The 20988-nt window shown below is 39.9% G+C and overlaps 2 protein-coding genes across 3 annotated transcripts in view; one reads left to right on the plus strand and one right to left on the minus strand.

Moving 5' to 3' along the window:
* The window catches only part of LOC136260030 (F-actin-monooxygenase mical1-like), a 27240-nt gene extending 23409 nt beyond the window's left edge, over positions 1-3831 (plus strand). The window contains exon 7 of the mRNA XM_066053627.1: positions 3668-3831. Coding sequence (XP_065909699.1) covers position 3668 — 1 coding nt within the window. The 3' untranslated portion in view covers positions 3669-3831. The remainder of the gene's footprint in view (positions 1-3667) is intronic.
* On the minus strand, positions 3694-20944 carry LOC136260029 (choline/ethanolaminephosphotransferase 1-like). 2 transcript variants are annotated; one of them, XM_066053625.1, is made up of 8 exons: positions 20807-20944; positions 20634-20765; positions 20298-20587; positions 5160-5244; positions 4985-5113; positions 4783-4935; positions 4002-4127; positions 3694-3953 (listed from the first exon to the last, which is right to left on the minus strand). In XM_066053625.1, exons 1-8 carry the CDS (start codon positions 20894-20896, stop codon positions 3849-3851), a joined length of 1110 nt encoding a protein of 369 aa, XP_065909697.1. In that variant the 5' UTR covers positions 20897-20944; the 3' UTR covers positions 3694-3848. The 2 variants fall into 2 exon arrangements, with proteins under 2 accessions (XP_065909697.1, XP_065909698.1); XM_066053626.1 differs by lacking the exon at positions 4783-4935.
* Positions 20945-20988: the final 44 nt, after the last annotated feature.

Genomic DNA, 20988 nt, shown 5'->3' on the forward strand with positions numbered 1-20988 from the left:
CAAAGAACAAAAAAGCAGGGAAACAAGGGAACAGCTATAAAGTCGTGAAACAAGGGAGGTTGTCTATACCTGCAGATATACTAGTGGACATGTAATCCCTAATTTAGTCATGGTTTATAGACTGAAGAGTAGGGATTAGATGTCCACTGGTATATCTGCAGGTATAGGCAACCTCCCTTGTTTCACAACTTTTTAGCTGTTCCCTTGTTTCCCTGCTTTTTTGTTCTTTGATCCCTAATCAAGCTTAAAATTCCTAATATTTCCTTCTACTTGTGTATATTTATAGTTAATTTTAATGGTGCTCCAACACTGCCCCCATCAAGGTCTGAAAAGTAGCAATTTATCATCAGAAGTAGGTGAGGCTACAGCCTCTCCATTTTTATTCAGAGAGATCCATTATTCAATAATGGAGTACTCTAATAGAGTAGTCAGCTATTTTAATACTGCAGTCATGGACTTAATAAAACAGTCAGATTCACCTGAAAGTACTTTTATCAGCATAAACAACTACAATCCACCATGTTCCCTTCTGAGATTTCCATCCATAGGAAGAGTGTGACTGTAGGGCTTCTAGTTTGGAATGTTACACTCCATGGCATTGCTGCATGATGTGCCACTTTTAAGTGTCTGACAATTTATTAGAGTATTATATGGCTATTATTCATGTTGTGCTCCACTTCATGTCACGTATAGAGAATAATGCTGAATAATAAACTTCATGTGATTACTTGCAATGTTTACTTAAATGAAAGGTGGCCAAAATTGCTGCCAAATGCAATCTCATTAGGTCTCATTAGGGCACGTATAGACCCCTGACCCATAACACTATTCTTAGTTCCTCCACATTTAAAAAAAACTGTTGCTATCATAGCCCCCTGGAGCAAGATTAAATTGTTCCTTTATCAGCAAGTACCTTAGATTGATTCTACTATTTGAAGCTGTTAATCTTCTTCAATTAATACCTGAGCAATATTTACCCTCACCCGCAAGACTGAGATTGTAAATTTTACCATATTCAAACCTCTTGCGATACTTACAAATTCTCCTTCTTTTCCAGAACAATGCCTGAATGAAATAACCTACAGTATCCCTTACAGATTATAAACATGTATTAATTAATAACTAACTTAATTTTGTATTAGCGTTTTACCCCTTTAGGGGCTTTGCTAATTAATACAAAATGAAATTGAAACTGTAACAACAGCTAGGAATCCTCTACCATCAGTGTGAAGCCATACATGTAAATACAGCTAAGTGTCACGAGGCATGAGGTGAAGTTGAGTGCTGTATTAGTCTCAGCACACCCCCAAGTACTATATTTTATACAAACATATGAGGTGATGCTTTAAGTGTTATATTGTGCTCCTTCCTGGTTGTCTTGCTCAAGAATTTTTGTCAGTTCCTGAACCACTTCAATTATCAGTGATCAGACCAAACACTGTAACAGAACAAACTGGTTAGTTTGGCTAGTGTTAGCGATTTATAATGAAATATTAACTCATTTTAGCACCTTCCCCAGTTATTTGTAATAATACCTCTGCATTCTATAATTATGTATGATTTCTGCACTGTAAAATCAGTCTCAGTATAAATTTAGTGTTCGCTATAATTAAGGTATTTGTTCACACTGAATGGTAATTTTGACATCATGATAATACTGCAATATAATATTAGGCCTGTGTCAAATATGCCAGTGCAATAAAAAGCATAATAGGCTGGAGTGCTGCTATGCCAGCATCAGGGCCACCAACAGGAAAGGGAGGAGGGAATAAAATAGGGCATTTTGCCCTGGGCCCCACTTTGTAAGGGGCCCCAAGGGGGCCTCCAGGGATAGTAGCTGTCCCATAGCTTTAATTAATATCCACACTTAGCTCAGTGTAAATCTTACTAGAAGGTGCATAAGAAGTCTCAGGCTCAGTATGAGAGATACCATCCAAGTTCAATGAGATCACTATAAGTAATGCAGTGCAGCAGTGGCAGCAACATTACTCATAATATATCTTATAAGGTGCCTATATAGCAGTGTGACTTCTACATTGAGATATTCTAATAGAACAGTCACTTTATTACAGCAGTCAGGAAAATATTCATAGTACTGACATAGGGTACAAAAATTTCCTAGGTGATATGTATTTGGCAGAAAGCTTGCTGTAAATTCAAACTTGAATACAACAATCACCCTATAATTATACTGTGATAATCACTCTCATGTTTTATCAGTTAGTAGCTAGAGGTTTGCCTTTAGTTGTAGTCAGCTTGTTCTTGTAAAATCACTCTCATATTCAATCTCAGAGTCTAATTTTAATAATTTCCTGGAAGGGCATGCCCCCAGACCCCCCATGTTAAAACTGTCAATAAGCTAGCTGACATTTAGTAGCTTGTAGTCTAGTAGCTAAGCTTGTTCTTATAAAATTGCTCTCATATTCAATCTTGGGATCTAATTTTCAAAAATTTCCTGTAGGGAATGCTTCCTAGCTTGGTTTGCAGTATGCTAAAATGGTTAATAAGCTTATCAGTTAGTAAAGCTTAATTTCTTGTAGAACAGTCAGAGGAAACTGCAATACAGTATGTAGCTCCTTAGATCGATACTCTCTAATAGAACAGTCAGAAGAAACTGCAATACAGTATGTAGCTCCTTAGATCGATACTCTCTAATAGAACAGTCAGAGGAAACTGCAATACAGTATGTAGCTCCTTAGATCGATACTCTCTAATAGAACAGTCAGAGGAAACTGCAATACAGTATGTAGCTCCTTAGATCGATACTCTCTAATAGAACAGTCAGAGGAAACTGCAATACAGTATGTAGCTCCTTAGATCGATACTCTCTAATAGAACAGTCAGAGGAAACTGCAATACAGTATGTAGCTCCTTAGATCGATACTCTCTAATAGAACAGTCAGAGGAAACTGCAATACAGTATGTAGCTCCTTAGATCGATACTCTCTAATAGAACAGTCAGAGGAAACTGCAATACAGTATGTAGCTCCTTAGATCGATACTCTCTAATAGAACAGTCAGAGGAAACTGCAATACAGTATGTAGCTCCTTAGATCGATACTCTCTAATAGAACAGTCAGAGGAAACTGCAATACAGTATGTAGCTCCTTAGATCGATACTCTCTAATAGAACAGTCAGAGGAAACTGCAATACAGTATGTAGCTCTTTAGATCAACACTCTCTAATAGAACAGTCAGGAAACTGCAATACAGTATGTAGCTCTTTAGATCAACACTCTAATAGAACAGTCGATTTGTAGTGAAATACTCTAATAGAGCATTCAAGATAATTGTAAGAAATGTTCACCCAGGAGCATAATGGAAACATTGAAGAGCGTAATAGGGGACCTAGTTGATAATAATATTGGAATTATAGAGGATAATAGTGTTCCATTTGATTATCATGTACATCTTATGAACAATAAACTGTTGTAGGGAAGTAATACAAAAACTAGAACATCAATATTTTACTGATAGATGACAAATAAATCTTGCACTACTAAAATTCTTGGAATGAGTTATTGTTCATAAAGAAGTACAATAACCTCATCCAATATTATCACAATAGTCAATGCTATCCATCATTGTTGATCAGTAATAATACTGCTATACATAGTTACCTCATTGACATGTACTATATTTAGTTGTTGTATTCTCTCCTTATTAGGTAGTCATATGACCCTTCTACAAACATCAGAAGAGCTTTAACATCAAATGCATCAAAATAATAGATTTCAAAATTTAAAATAAATAAATAAATAGATTCTGTGTTTACTAAGTTTTAATACAGTTGTAATTGTCTAAATATAATAAAATTCTTTTCTATACTAATTGACTAGTTCATGTTGCTATTCCGCTGGTCTTGGTATTGTGAACACATTCACTCTGAGGTGGCTGGATATCTCCCTACAATCTAGTATGGATGAGATCACCAGATCCACTAGTACAAACACCTGTGGATCACATGATGTCATTATGATGTGCTAGCCACGCCCACTCACAGTCAGCAATGAGAACAGCAGATACTCGGACACCAAGAAGTTGAAGTAGATATTACTAATAGCAGCTAGTGGTGCTAACATGGTGATATCTGCGTGAGGCATTGGACTCCTTGTAATACATGACATCTATAGGGGGTGTGATCATAATAAGGGTGTGGTCAAGGGGATCATGTGATTTAAAGCTGTACACATGTGTATACAGTGTTTTGAATGTCGGTTGTCAGATATACAAAAATTCTGAATGGACTCACATAAAAACCAACCAATAAGCCTTTTCCATAATGATGTCAGAGCAAAAAATGGTGACTTCTATTTGGGGGACTCTAATGTTTTCAAGTACAGGTGATATTGGGTGACGAATGAAGATCAATCGTTTGTGTGATTCAGGAAGATGTCGAGCTAAAACTAACAGGTATGAGTATAACACAGCAGAAAAATAAAATCATTTACGTGGGTTTTAAATTTTTTGGCTGGTTTTGAAGGTTGAAAAATAACATTCCTTTATATACGTTGTAACCATACCTGGTAACTTGGCTTCAACATCATCCTTTATTAACAACTAAATGGTTCATGAAAAATTCGTCATCATAGGACGCAATACTTGAAAATATAAGAGTGCCCCAAATAGAAAACCGATGTGATGTCATTATGAAAATGGCTTATGATAGGCGGCCAGACCTTTTCAAATTCTTAGAGTATCTGATTGACTGTTTTTCATGTGACATCACCAACAAAAGTAATTGTAACTGTAACTGTTAACCGTCTTGCACATTACACTTACCACTAAAACTATACCCAATTTCACTATAGGTACACCAAATACAGCCAGGTATAACATGGAATGTAATTGGTTGAATTTGGACCAATAGGAGTAGCCTAGACCACTTCCCAACACTATCAGTAATGGGATGGCTGGAGAAAGGACGCTGGTATCCTAGTGATTGAAACTATTAGAATATAACAGTTACCATAGCAACACTTACAGCCACTGATGATCCATTCTTGCCTTCTCCACCTCCCATGATGGTTACTAGGCAACGACCAAGGGTAAGTAGTCCGCTCACTATTACACCAATCAATAATAATTGTCGTAATTCAAATTTCCCAAATGCCTGTGAAATATATCACTAGTTACTACACAAGACCATCCTTACTAACCACTATAGTCCACACATCCACCCCACACACAAACGACACAATCTCCACGATGATGATCAGCCACTGTGCCTCTGTCACATCTATCCTGTAAGGTATTAATATTTCTTTATAATGCATATCAAGAAATAGTCGATACAAGGTTATCACTACTGGACAATGTATCCATGCTATTACCATGGAACTCTCATAATCACCTTGAAATACCCATGAAAGTTTCAGTTGGTATTTTTCATGGGTAATGAAATATCTACGAAATGCATGGAGCAAAATAATGTACCAATGAAATACCCAAGTTTTCATGGGTTTGTATGTATGTATGTACAACTCATGAAAAACACATGAAATCACAACAATGAAAAATGTATGGAAATCCTTCATTTACCCATGAAAAATACCAACTGAAACTTTCATGGGTATTTCAAGGTGATTATGGGAGTTCCATGGTAATAGCATGGATATATTGTCCAGTAGTGTATTGCCAGAATTTGTGATTTGTGCATAACTCCGTAATTTTTAAATTCTGTGATACCGAGAGTTCATAATATTGATATGAATATTTCTACAATATTTGTATGTCCCCATACAAATATTACGAACTCTTCATGTGTTGTTGTCTTGTAGTGTACACATAGTTGTTGTTGTTACAGTGTCGTGTAGTGGTAAACAAAGCCTATAAATTGTGTAGTAGCCAGTTGTGACAATGTGCACTAACATCAGTAATTTTCATTACTTCCTGGCTCTTAATGATGAGAGATTAAGGGAGTGAAACAATCGATGAGAAGCAGCTCAGTGAGAAGGATGGTTTGCAACTGAATTCTTCAGAATTTGTGGTTCCTACTTTGCTGGACAAAGAATGACTCAGCATAGCGTGGTTGCCCACTGCTGAGTGTAACAAGGCTGTAGTTAATAATGCGATGACATCCTTGCTGGAAATAAGAAGAGGAATCTTTGAAGTTTTTTTTGCTAATATAAATGACTTAAAAACTGAATTGACAGAATTGAGAAAAAAGTTGAAACAAGCTGAGAGAGAAGTGAAGGAAGCCAGAAGTGAAGGAGACAAAGCAAGAAAAGAACCAGAAAAGGAGTCAGATTGCTAGCAGTCACTCTACCTGCTCTAGCATCTTGTTTGCTACCCTGTAGCTTCCTCTAAGCAGGGGTGTAACAACCACAGGTGTTCCGGGTGCTGGCAAACCCCCTGTAATTTCAATTTTAAAAATTTACTAATACAAGGTACTATCACATGATCGTTAATGGCAAGTCACATCACGTCAGGCTATACCCTATAACAATGTAGTGGATAGTGTGATACGTGGTGATTCAAGTGAACTCAGGAAAAGAAAACGTGCTCATCGATTTCCGTTGACGCTGTGGATAGGAGAGAAGAAAGCAAAGACTCCGAGGAGAGTTGTAGGGATGTTGAGCTGTTAGTGCTACAGTTTTGCTTAAAACTCAGATTTAGAAGAGGGTTCTATTGTTAATAACATCCATGCACAATGGAAGATCGATTGGAAGATGATAGTCCTACATTAATAGGGTTACTGCTTGTAGTACTGCTCTGGTACCACAGCCTTGTACCTGTGTTGGCTGTACTGACTACAACCAGCCTAATCAACCACTGGAAGTGGATCAGTCAAAGCTGACCCAATCCCATGCTAGTAAGGAAAGACAGTACTGCAGGACCATACAACCAGCATGGTACAAAAGATATTCTTGGATAACTGCTTGCACCATTTGGTACAAAGTTTATTACAGAGTTCGTTGCTTGGCCAACATTGACAGGCATCAGTCCTGAAAAATTCATCATTCGTAGCTGAAGAGTTTGGGAATCGGAATAAAGCCCTAGAAAGGTTTGAGATGCATGAGGCATTGTGAAGCCTGGCTGAGAAGCTTGAATATAGGGTATCCAATATAGGGTACCCAATATAGGGTATCCAATATAGGGTATCGGAATAAAGCCCTAGAAAGGTTTGAGATGCATGAGGCATTGTGAAGCCTGGCTGAGAAGCTTGAATATAGGGTATCCAATATAGGGTACCCAATATAGGGTATCCAATATAGGGTATCCAATGTTCATATCGGTAAACTGTGTAATAGGAAAGTTGCTGCTGACCAGGAATTTCACAGATGCATGCTTTTCAAGTTACTGCGAGCCATTAGGTTCTTAGGTAAGCAGGGTTTGGCTTTCAGGGGACATAATGAAAGCTCTGAAGCATTTCAGGGCAATTTGTACCAGCTTTTGCAAGCAGAAGATTGCCCTAAAATGGTTGCATACATTTCACCAAAGATTGATATAATACAATCTGTGGCACTTGATAGCATTGTTGATGAGGTCAGTAGTGCCCAGTGGTATGCTGATGAGGGGCCAGAGATGTTAGTGAGCAATTTTCTGACAGTTCAATGGGTAACTATGTGAGGTTCATGAAGATACATTGGGTTTGAGTGACACCAAAGCTGCCACCATCTTTTAGGAAGTAAAAGGTTTTCTGTTAAAGTGTCCCTTGTCGGTTACTCAATGTAGAGGCCAGGCCTATGTGATAGTAATGTGATTGCTTTTCTGTCAAAACTCATGGAGGAGGTGTACCATTTACTAGGCTTAAAAAGGTGAACACAATAAGCCTACCGTCCCCTGATGGATGGTCGGGTAGAGAGATTCAATTGTACCTTTACTGACATGCTAGAAAAGAAGGTATCACATAATGGCAAGGACTGGGACGTCCAATGTGTTGTTCACTTACAGAGCTAGTATTCACTCAAGAGAGTCCTTTCTGCCTGATGTATAACAGAGACTCTGTCCTGCCAACTGAAATTATGCTCAGGCCTCCACCTGTAAGTGACTATGTCCATAAAGTGACTTAGAGGATGTCTTAAGCACGGGAAGCAGCTCAACTTAAGGTGAAAAAGGCTAAGAAGAAGAAACTGTATCATGCTAAGGAGTCATGTATTTCAGATCAAGTATTTTCAATATGACCTAGCTGCTATGGTTGGTAAGGCTTATATCCTTTTAAGGGACCCTACTGGGTCAAGAAGCTTCTACCAAACAGAGCCGAACTGTTACTGATCAGTAAACCAAATGTTCCCAGCATTTGAGTGGCATTAAATTGTGTCAGATGAAGCCCAAAGAAAATAGATGATTTCTCAAATGAGAGTACTTCTGAAGAATTACTTGATAATGATGAAGTCCTTGACACCAGTATGTTACAGATGGAAAGTCAAGATGCAGCTGTATTAGAATCAGGACATGGTGGTGGCTCTTGTAATGACTTAGACAAGCAGCATCACAGAGACGTGATAATCGAGGATGAGGAAATGTAATGTACCCCAAGCAACTCACCTTAATTGTAATGACTCATATTAATTTTATCTACAACTAGCATTGTTACCTGCCCTACGTGCAGGTATGGGTTATGTATGATTTGACTGTACATGACACACACACACACACACGAACGCACACACACACACGAACGCACACACACACACTTACTAAACATGTTACTACAAAGAGATAATTAGGACAATTGTCTATCATCATCCCATTTGATTAGTATACACCCCTGAAATCAGAACACCTTGATAATTAGGACAATTGTCTATCCTGTTGTATTAGTGTACACATATTTAGGCTCTTGAAATCATGCAGAACACCACACTGATAAGCACACTTTAGCATGGTCCTAAGGTGTCCAGAATAGAGGGATTCCACTGTTAATGAAGTATCCCATTTTTAAACACTCTTAAGTCGTGTAATATGTGCATGGATCTAGTAACAAAAGGTATGTAATATTTAAAACCAGCTCAGTTATTTCTATCCCATTGTGCAGACAAAACAAAGAAAAATGGCTGTTTAATGGCTGGGAATGATAGGGCTTGAGCAGCAATATAAATGCAATTTACAGCATATTTCTGAGGTGTGAATAAACACAATGTACTTTGCTGACAGCTCAGAAATGTGCAATTATGGGCATTTTGTAGGGTACAAACAACTAAGGTCACATGGCACATAGTTTTTGTGTTAGAAGACCCACCAAGAGTAGTGTTATTGATACCTTGGCCTTGGCTGTACCTTAGCTTATTACAGACAGGGTTATAATGCCTGATTTAACAACACATCTATACAATTGAGGTACAGAATGTGGACATTAGCTGGAGTATGCAAGTCAGAATTGCACTTTATTTAAGGCCCCCTAAGGAATGAAGGTTAAATTTTGACCTTTGAAATTTTGAAGCAGCAAAAGCTTTGTTGCTTGTTATGTCAGTAATTGATGGCTGTACACTGCTGTAGATGGTCTCACCCTTTGTTGTAGCTGTAGTACAACTGCTAAAACTACAGGTATGTACACTAAAATTAGGTCAATGGCAGCTGCTGCAAGGAATCACATTGAGCTTTACAGTTAGTTTGACATACCAGCTAGTTTGACATGCAAGTTGCTGTACAGTAGGGAACCTCTCATGGATGGGGAACTCCAGTATCCTCCAGGCAGCTTCGTGGCTGCTGATGTAGCGAGCATTCTGATACTCGGAGATCTCATCCACCTGATTTGAGCGCAGAGCAAATGTTGCCTGGTCACAACCTTTGTGTACATACTTGAGTACGTACTTGATGGAATTGATGGACATGCACAATTCAACATTGTAGTGGCAGTTTAAAGCTCGCAACAAAAACTTTTTGTACGGCACTACCCACCTGTTGTCAATGTCCTGAGTACAGCGACTGCCTCGTACATTCATGGTGATGGTACTTACCTGTCCACCATCTTCAGGGTTTCTCCTCCTGTACATTGGGTAGCTATCAGTACCTTGTTGGGTCTCAGATATGAATGGTTTTGGGTATTTCTTACTACAATGACCATGCTCCATGCAAGGAGACGTAGGATTGATGCTACCACAGGGTCCATGCACCATGTTGGACATTACAATCTGGTGCAAGTCAGGGTCAATAGCCAGGTCAGGGATTTCAGCACATACGATGTCATCAATCTTATCAGGTGTTATCTTGTGTTCTGGAATTAACCACACCAAGAAATGAGCATGTGGTAGACCACGCTTTTGCCATTCTACTGAGTACAGCCAAGCCCGTGGTTTTCCAAAAATCATATCGGTTTTTAACATTTCTAACATTTTCTTAATCTTTAGTCTAAACACTCGAGCCACTAAGTCTGGACGATCCTTGGGCTCCTGACCTGGAAGCAAACTATTTTTAATTTCAGGCCAATTGGGATTACATGTCATGGTTATAAACAAATCAGGGTGACCATATTTCCTAACGTAAGTCATGGCATCTTGTTGGCGCTCATGCATGTAGCGTGGCCCACCTGTGAATGTCGATGGAAGGATAATCCTACGACCTACATTGCTAGGGTCCCCATCCCCATCTACGATTGCATCTCGTAGATCCTGATAACAGTCAGCACGGAGTGCCTTCTGCTCACGTCTCAGAAATTGTAACCGTTCAGTTTCAATTTTACAGTAGACATCTACCAAGAACTGTTGGAATAGTCGCTTAGCCCTAAGCAACACAGATACATTTTGCCTTACCATGATGTGGTAGCGGTAATACACTAAAGTCGTTAATTTTTTGTTATTAGCTAGTTTTAGGTTGATGTGCCATCCATCAGTACCGTGAGAGAAAATCAGTGGGTACTGCAGTGGATCATAGCCCCTGTGCAGTTCTGAAATACTATGAAAGCCACCATCCCTGTAGTGCAACACTATGTCTCTATTGTTTGCATTTTCATTAGGCATCAACACACCTACCTCATCACACATGGGACTATTGTACCTCCTGGAGTGCTCACCTGTAGGTCTCTTTGTTTCATTGATAACAATTTTAATATTTATTGGCTCATCCTGCTGGTCAAATATTTCTTTAGCCACTTTAAAAAGCTGTACATAGTGGTTGTCATGATACAATAGGTGATTAATACCACTAACAATGTCTGGCCTCAACCCATCAACTATTTGACACCTAGTGGCCACTTGAGATTCCTGATTGTAAATTTGACAAAATTTTGGGGACTCACCTGTTGAGGGAACCATGCTACCAATACGATGGTATACCTGATCCTGTATTTTAAAGGAGGGGTTGAAGCCAGGGAAAGCTATCTCATTACAACCAAAGCTGGTCATTTGGAATGCACAATTATATTTACGTATGTTGTTTAGAAAATGTTTACCATCACTATCTGTACCCTCATACAGGTGCATTAAGAACAGCTGTGGTTGAGGGAATGGCTCTAGTTGGACATTACCTTTTGAACAACAAAGGGACTCGGTTTCCCCAGGAAACTTTAATGCATCACAATGTGAACATTCTATGCTAAGTGTGCCTACATCAGTTGTGCTAAAGAAATTGTGTGGCTGGTAATTAAGGCCTCTAAAGCTAGGGTGTGTGCTTGCATGTACCTGATGTCTTTGTGTGTTCTCCATCTGCTGCTCTTGTGCACGGTATAGTGGATCAGCTCTTGCCAGCTGGTGCTGTAGTTGGTCGTGCTGTCGCTCCTCCCTCCTTGTAGTTGGCTCTAGGCGGGCATCTCTTTGCTGTTCTTCGCTTCTCGTTACCGGGTCTAGACGGGCTTCACTTCGAGCAGCTGTGTCTCGTTGCTGTTCTTCGCTTCTCGTTACCGGGTCTAGACGGGCTTCACTTCGAGCAGCTGTGTCTCGTTGCTGTTCTTCGCTTCTCGTTACCGGGTCTAGACGGGCTTCACTTCGAGCAGCTGTATCTCGTTGCTGTTCTTCACTTCTCGTTACCGGATCTAGACGGGCTTCTCTTCGAGCAGCTGTGTCTCGTAGTTGTTCTTCATTTCTTGTTACCGGGTCTAGATGGGGTTCTCTTCGAGCAGCTGTGTCTCGTAGTTGTTCTTCATTTCTTGTTACCGGGTCTAGACGGGCTTCTCTTCGAGCAGCTGTGTCTCGTAGTTGTGCTTGCCATCATTTATTCCTGTCTTGTCGTTGAATTCGTTTGCGTCTCTTTGCCTGAGACGCGCGGAGTGAAGACGTTGATCGTTTGAGCTTTGGCATTGTACTGTACAACACTATTTGAAACGTATGTAAAGCACGTATTGATTTGCTACAACAACACTCCAGTTGCCAGATGATGGGCGTTTAATTTCGCTAAAGTCCCGCGTCGATACGTGCTTTGCATGCCAAGAAATGATGAGCTAAAAGCCGTGTTTTAAAAAGGTGTTCACAAAAAGGTACTGAGTAGAAAGAAAAAAAAAATCTGTCAACACGTGGATTCAAACCCACGACCTCTTACACGCTAGTCAGGCGTTCTACCACTTGAACAGTATGTGCTGTGGTTTTCAAAGGAATGTTGCTCAAGTTTTCTCTACACCTTGGCCTTCTACGCGCTGTAGAGACCGAACGGAAGCACGCGTGAACTCGTGATAACAATCTTAGAGTAGGCGGATGATGAGCGCTTCATTATCAGCACAGACTATGTCGATTCGCGCCAAGTCTGGTGAGTAAGCAGCGTGACCGTCAGACAGACAGACAGACAGACAGCTTTATATATATAGATATTGCAGAGGAGGTTGGACACGCACACGTGAGCACATACATTTTGTACTGAAAATTTAACCAAGTGTTCACGAAAGTTTTCACAAATACCATTTGAGAGTGCACTTCAAGTTTAGTCTATTCAGCCATTCAACCCCACTACTCCAGGCACGTAAATCGCTCTTGAAATCTACGGGGATCACATGTGTAAGCGTTTGCTGGGTGGAATCCATGTGTAATACTATATGGACGCCTTATGTACGTGTATTTTAGCACAATAATTGTCGAAGAAACAAATGTGCATGCTAACAAAGCCTCCCAGGGTAATGAACAAGAGCGGACGCCGCTAGCTTGGCCTCACAGAGAATTGAAAAGAGAATTAGAAACTCGCATACCCTCCTTGCAATAAGAATTTGCTGTTCATCTTAAGAAGCACAAGGTAGCGTGGTGTGGATATTGCTAAACATTTCTTGTATCACTTACTCCCAGTGTTGGGACAGTTAATTTTTAAAAGTAACTAGTTACATATTACATATTACTTGCAACAGAACTATTTAGTTACAGTTACATATTACCCATAAAATAAAGTAACTATAATAATATTACATATTATATTACTTTGTGTCCATAGCCTTAAGCTGTCACATGTGGAACTACCACCTTATCACGTGACATGATTGCGTTGTTGGACAATGTGCAAATCTTGGTTATAAGTAAGAAGCTGGTGAATAAGCTTCATTCAGTAGGCTTCGTTATTTCGTTGTGGCTAGGCGTTACACAGCGGATCACTAACGAGATTAGTAACTTCGTTACTTGTAGTAATAATATTACCGTAAATTCGGCAGAAATAAATTAATTCCTTTCATATCTGGCCGAACAATTAGGAAAAAAATGTACCAACACGGTGCTGTTGTCGAATTTTTAGGGATCTATCCCTGATACAGTCTGCACGCTTCGTGGCTATGTTATTTATGATCTGTTTACTGCTTACTTTCTGGATTTCTTTCTACAGGGACCAACAGGAACGCCTTGAGGCGGAGCTGACGATACCACAACACTCACTTGGCCGCAGCACTATATACTATGATTGCCTACATTATCCAGGAGGGATGGTCAATGTCATTACTACATCAGTCGCTTTTGAATACAATCACCCAGACGTAATATTAAGGATACGGGAATCCTCAGTACCCAGATAACAAAGCGCTATCTGAGGGTGTATCATGTTACAAGGAGATGTGGGACCAGGAGAGATTTTATTCTGTGAAGATCGTTTTGCAGTAGCCGTGATGCCACACGATCATATCGTTGGGCACGTTCCCTGAACAATTTCACGTTTGGTGCTTCACCCAGCATCGAGGTAACATATTGTGTGAAGTCACTGGGAATCCTCAGTACTCAAGAGACCTTCGTCAACTAGCACGGGGAGTGCCGAATATTTGGATGCCAAAATTTTTAGGAATCTACAGTATGTAATATTAGACTCGTTACAGTAACTATATTACTTAGGTAACGTGTTACATTAGTAAATATAGTAACTTGAGTTATATTACCTGTTTTTATAGCGTATTTCGTTATACCACTTAGTTACCACAAAACTAATAATATTACATAACATGTTACTTATGTAACGTGTTACTCCCAACACTGATTACTTCTTGTCACATATTAGAAATATGCAATTAACAGTAATAAATTTCTGAAGCACTTATATTGTGTCCAACCTCCTCTGACTATATTGTATCTTTTACAAAGAAGTGCCTTAATTAGAACTGTGCTCTCTAATAAGAACTGTGTGTGTATTGATTTGAGTTAATGTTACCACCTGTTGTGTAGTGATGTAGTGATATGTTTATGTAAGTAGGCTATAGTGTGATTATGTAATGCATTCATGATGATGTAACGGCACGTGATGTACTCATGTATGGGCTTGTAGTGTGTGATTTAGAACATTGATTAGTAATCGATATTCATCCGTGTTACTATCGATCTCTGACAGACTACTACATAGTGACAGAAGTTAATTAACACTTATTTTACTTTTTCTGGACTGTCGGTTATTTATGCTAAGTTCCTTTCAGTTGAGCACCAACCACATGGCAACCTATCAAGTGGCTGCACCAGAATCATTTATTTTCAGCCATCCCGCGGAGTGGAGCAAATGGATACGACGTTTTGAACGATTTAGAGTGGTGTCAGGGATTGATCAGCAGTCAGAGGAAGCTCAGATGAATACAATGATATACTCTATGGGCAACCAGGCTGATGACACATTGCGTTCATTCAGATTAACAGATGAGGATGCTAAAAAGTACAAGGTTGTTGAAGATAAATTTGATTTACACTTTGTTAAGAAGCGTAACGTAATATTTGAACATGCCAGATTCAATCAACGGAAGCAAGAGGACGGTGAACTGGTGGAATTAGCAGAACACTGCTCATACGGAGTTTCACACAATGAAATGATTAGAGACAGACTCGTGGTTGGAATCAAAGATGCAAAACTGTCAGAAAAGCTGCAACTAGATCCAGACCTCACTTTGGAAAAGGCCATAACACAAGCCCATCAAGCAGAAGACAGTTAAACAACAACAACCCTTGCTAAGAGGGGAGCAAACAAACACTTCTCCAATTGGAGCTATTCGTGGCAAAAAACCATCAGCCTCAAAAGCTGACACAGGTCCACGCACTGTTGATGACAAAGAGTCACACACTACCCTACTCCTGGTGTGGTAGATCTCCAAAACATGACCATCAGTACTGTGCAGCAAGAGAGGCAATTTGTCGACATTGCGGAAAGAAGGGTCATTTTCAGTCAGTACATAGAAGTTACACTAAGAAAGTGAGAGGCATATGCAGACAATCCAATTTCACCTGAAGACCAGTTAAGTGATGAAGGTTTCTTGGCACAGTTTCCTCAGAAGATAAACCAGATAACCCCTGGTTAGTGAAGCTTGACTTACATGGTACAGAGGTTGAATTTCACATTGATACTGGAGCAGAAGTTACAGTAATTTCTGATGCTGTACACAAGAAGCTGGGTAACCCAATTTTGACACAAACTGACCAATCTCTTCGAGGCCCAAGCAACCAGCCTCTGTAAGTTCAGGGCAAGTTTATGGCAGAGTTTCATTATGGTGAACTATTCACAAAGCAACTTTGTTATGTGGTCACTGGCCTTGCTAAGCCACTTTTAGGACGTCCTGCAATTGAGAAACTAAATTTATTGTCCAGAATTAATACCATACAAGGGCTCTCTTCTCCAATTGAGAAATTTCCAAAACTATCACTGGTTTAGGGCAACTACCAGGAAGTTATACTATCAAGCTCTCAGAAGGAGCCAAACCATACTCAATAAATGTTCCCCACAGAGTAGCTGTTCCATTAATGCAACCAGTGAAGATGAGTTGGAACGTATGAACAGACTGAGCTCAAATGGATGAACCTACAGAATGGTGTGCAGGAATGGCTGTGGTACCAAAGCCCAATGGCCAAGTAAGAATTTGTGTTGATTCAACAAAAGTGTATGTAGAGAGCGATACCCATTACCAGCGGTTGAACAAATACTTTCACAGCTGTTAGGGGCCACTGTGTTTACGAAGTTAGATGCTAACTCTGGCTTTTGGCAGATCCCCCTCTCATGAGAATCTGCCCGCTTGACAGCTTTTATGACACCCTTTGGTCGCTACTGTTTTCATCGACTACCGTTTGGCATCACCTCTGCTCTAGAATTTTTTCAGCACCAAATGTCAGAAATGCTTAAAGATAAACAGGGAGTTGTATGTCTAATGGATGATGTATGGAGCAACACAACAAGAACATGACGAGCACTTAGAAGCAGTCCTACAAACTATGCAGGCCAATGGGATGACCCTAATAAAGACAAATGTCAGTTTTCTCAAAAGAAGATACTATTCCTGGGCCAAGAAATTGACGCTCATGGAATCAGGCCTGATCCAGCAAAAATAGCTGCTATTCAGGCAATGCCAAAGCCCATTAACAGAGTTATGCAGGTTTTTAGGAGTGACTAATCACCTGAGCAAATTTATTCCTAACTTGGCAGACAAAGCCAAAGCTTTAAGAGACCTTCTGCTTAAGGACAATGAGTGGGTGTGGGGAACACCTCAGCAAAGAGCATTTGAAGATCTAAATCGTGTGCTTACCTCAAGTCCAGTTCTTGCACTCTTCAACCCAGAGTGACAAACAATAGTATCTACTGATGCATTTTCTTATGGCCTTGGAGCTGTATTGCTGCAGACACAACCACAAGGAGACCTGTTTCTAACATATCACGCTCCATGCCAACTACTGAGCAGCAATACGCACAGATTGAAAAGGAGGCCTTAGCACTGACCTGGGCATGCGAATGCTTTGCTGATTATTTGCTGATTATTTGCTGGGGTTGAACTTTCACATCAACACAGATCATAAGCCATTAGTCCCTTTGTTCAGTACCAAGAATCTAGAAGAGTTGCCAATTCGTGTCCAACACTTTCGGTTACGCATGATGAGATTCAATTTTACTATTTCCCACGTACCAGGAAAGCAATTAGTTATTGCTGACACCCTGTCTCGTGCTCCAGCTGAATCTCCCAGTGATAGTGATCATGAGTTTGAGGTCCAGTCACAGGCCTTTGTAAACACTGTGCTACAGAGTATACCTGCAACAGAACAGAGAATACAGCAAATCAAAGAAAATCAACAATAAGACAGCGTTTGGATTCAAGTGATGAGTTTCTGCCAGTCAGAATGGCCTGCTAAAGCTTCACTTCCAAGTGAGATCCAGCCATATTACTCAGTTATGGCCGATTATCTGTCGAAAATGGACTGTTGATGAGAGGCTGCTGCATAGTAATTCCTTCAGAACTACGGTCTGAAATGCTCAACAAGATCCATGAGGGTCACCTGGGAATTACAAAATGCCGAGCTAGAGCAAGACAATCTGTCTGGTGGCTGGAACAAAAAGTTAAAAACTATTACGAGTGTTGTAAGTATCAGAGCAAAAGGGCAGACCCAATGTTACCATCCACCTTACCAGAGTTACCATGGCAAAAGGTGGGTACAGATTTATTTGAATGGAAGCACAGTAATTATCTTCTAATTGTTTATTATTCCAGATACATAGAGATATCGAAACTGAGTCAGTTAACAGCTGACACTGTTGTTACTCACACTAAGAGTATTTTTGCAAGACACGGTATCCCGGAAGTGGTATACTCTGACAATGGGCCACAGTTTCAGTCAACCATCCTACAAACAGTTTGCTCCAACCTATACCAGTTCAAACACATTACCAGTAGCCCACAGAGTAACGGTGAAGCTGAAAGAGCAGTGGCCACGATCAAGAATTTGACTACTACAGTGACTGAGACAGCTCTGACAGCCAACACATTTGACATCATATGCTAACACATTTGACTGGTATAGGGAAGGTATGGGCATGCCAATTAAATTTGTCTGTGTGTCCGTCCCGTGTGTTCTATTAGAGTAAGTGCCTTCTCTTTGTAACTACAATTCTTTGTAAATTATAACCTGGGTACCAGGAAGTATGTACCTGTGTGTTAAGTTACTTTGCTCAAACTGCAGCTCTAAATAATTCTCTGTCATTGCCACATGAACGCTTCCAGTATAGAAACTGCATAATTTAGCAAAAATTCTTTTTTTATTTAGCTTTACAACTTGAATAGCGCTAATGTTTAACACTTTCAATTTGGAATTAAAAAAATGTTCTGCATGTGTAGCAGCAACATGGTCCTGCATGTAGGGTAGGCATCAATGTAGGGTAGGCACCAATGTAGGGTAGGCACCAATGTAGGGTAGGCACCAATGTAGGGTAGGCACCAATGTAGGGTAGGCACCAATGTAGGGTAGGCACCAATGTAGGGTAGGCACCAATGTAGGGTAGGCACCAATGTAGGGTAGGCACCAATGTAGGGTAGGCACCAATGTAGGGTAGGCACCAATGTAGGGTAGGCACCAATGTAGGGTAGGCACCAATGTAGGGTAGGCACCAATGTAGGGTAGGCACCAATGTAGGGTAGGCACCAATGTAGGGTAGGCACCAATGTAGGGTGGGTACCAATGTAGGGTAGGCACCGATGTAGGGTAGGTACCAATGTAGGGTGGGTACCAATGTAGGGTAGGCACCAATGTAGGGTAGGCACCAATGTAGGGTAGGTACCAATGTAGGGTAGGTACCAATGTAGGGTAGGTACCAATGTAGGGTAGGTACCAATGTAGGGTAGGCACCAATGTAGGGTAGGTACCAATGTTCTTCACTTATAAAATGATAACATGGTGCACATCCCTTAAATGATCAAAGGGAGGTGACCACACCCCTTAATGAGCTGCAGTTTTGCTGTACACAACAAGACATGGCAACCACGCCCCTCAATCTATTATGTAGCTCATTCAAGACAGTCAGGGAGATTGAGATACTCTAATAAAGCAGTCACTGCCATACGTGTGGATCATAGCTATGCTAAAAAAAGTTTAACCCCCTCACTGCCAAATTTGTAGAGGTTCCAATCTATTGCTTCTAAACTGCTGTAACCACCATACCATATATCATTTTACTCGCTATAGAACAAGGAATTTGATTATCGAGTTGTTGGAGCAACCACAAAGCCATTATATAACTTTAAAGTGTAAAAATCAACCTACGTGAAACCAAACATGAAATTTCACTACTTTACAGGCTAGGACTGTTTATAATAACACAATAAATTACTAACCTGTTTACAATTGAAGTGATTATCTCCAAGTCTGGTTTTCCAGCATTTGAGCAAGTGCACATGCACATACAGACACGAGGTCATTGTTTCGAGGTGTACAAGAGTAGCAATACGCCACTACTCCAAACTATATAATCCCTCTCCTTACTGTTTCTCTTTATTAGTAGTGCCATTATCATGTCGAAGAATCATCTACAATGTTTGTTATCAACATTCTGAAAGTACTCAATTGCATCATCTAACTATGTGATACTGTGCGAGGGACCGGTTATCTCTTATGGCGGTGAGAGGGTTAACAAACCAGTGTTAAAATTATTAATTTAAAAATGAAATAGGGTTCAAGCAATAAATAGTGAAACAATAGCCAATGATGGTAGCTATGACAACAACATAGAAAACCTAACTTTGGCATGGTGGTAACTACCAATATAGGGATTTCCTCACATAGCTATGTTGTAATAGCTACCATCATTTATATGACCTTGTTTCACTACTTTTTATTGCTGGAACCACACTTCCCCACTTTAGATTATACTAATATCAAAATCATGACAGAGACGATGATCGACACTGATTATACTGTATTGTGGAAAATCTTTGAGGGATAAATTTTCGCGAAACTGTAAAGTACGATTTTTGCATATTTTTAGTTCATGAAAGTCTAGAAAATGGTTTTGGTAAGGAAATAGCTATGTGTATAAACCTAAAATATGATCGGATTATCATGAAGTTATAATTACTCACGAAATTCAAAAAAGTTTGTTCCTCAAAAATTTCCAGCTTGGTTGGTTTCTGGTAGATATTTTTTGATTTCTACTATAAACAACACAGATAATACTGTGTATACAATCACTAGATGTTATCATGTCCCATGCAAACAATGTAAAAACTAGTTACAATTGCTTACCAGTTAAATCTCAATTCTCCGACAACATAGTTCAGCCAATGGTAGCAGTAAAACAGGCACAACTGGATTGCCATTAGTGCTAGAAACAGGTTTGGTTGCTCATTAAGTGCAGCAGCACCCCCACAACAAGGTATCAATAGAATATTAGACACTGCATCACAGCCATGATCGAACAATTCTCCCAATTGGTTGTTAGTCTTGGTACGTCGAGCTTGTTTACCATCAATAGCATCCAATGACTGATAGATAAACACGCTTAACGCGCACGATAGGAACACCCAGTTAGGTGCCTATAATAGGAATGATCACGTGACACACTCAAAAATAGGCGCTTACCTTCCCCACCATATTCGGGTCATAATAAACAACACAAAGTGTAGCAATTAAGTTGATTAGTAACCCAATAAATGTTATTAAGTTGGGAGCCAGCCATAATGGCATACACGTGACCAGCCATCTCCAGTAGATCTGTGCGACACGTGACACGACTACCATTAACACGTGCTCACCTGTAGGACGGGATCTAACAATGATGTCCCACAAGATTTGTACTTGTGTTCAACCAGCCGTTGTAATTGCGAGGACGTTAACCTCTTCATCGCCTGATTGGATAGATTACTTGATTGTGGTTTTTATTATTTCGTATTTCACCTTAAGTGTTTATTTTACGAACTCTTGCGTCTTAAAATAT

The sequence above is a fragment of the Dysidea avara genome, chromosome 7, assembly GCF_963678975.1.
Source record: "Dysidea avara chromosome 7, odDysAvar1.4, whole genome shotgun sequence".
Lineage (NCBI taxonomy): Eukaryota > Metazoa > Porifera > Demospongiae > Dictyoceratida > Dysideidae > Dysidea > Dysidea avara.

What these genes read in the sequence shown, in the direction of transcription:
- LOC136260029 (XM_066053625.1), bottom strand. Translation starts at nt 20,896, where the DNA reads ATGAAGAGGTTAACGTCCTCGCAATTACAACGGCTGGTTGAACACAAG. An exon ending in AATTGGGTATAGTTTTAGTG is followed by an intron (nt 4,128 to 4,782) that starts GTAAGTGTAATG and finishes CACCCCCTATAG; the next exon opens with ATGTCATGTATTACAAGGAG. An exon ending in TGCTGTTCTCATTGCTGACT is followed by an intron (nt 3,954 to 4,001) that starts GTGAGTGGGCGT and finishes TGTGATCCACAG; the next exon opens with GTGTTTGTACTAGTGGATCT.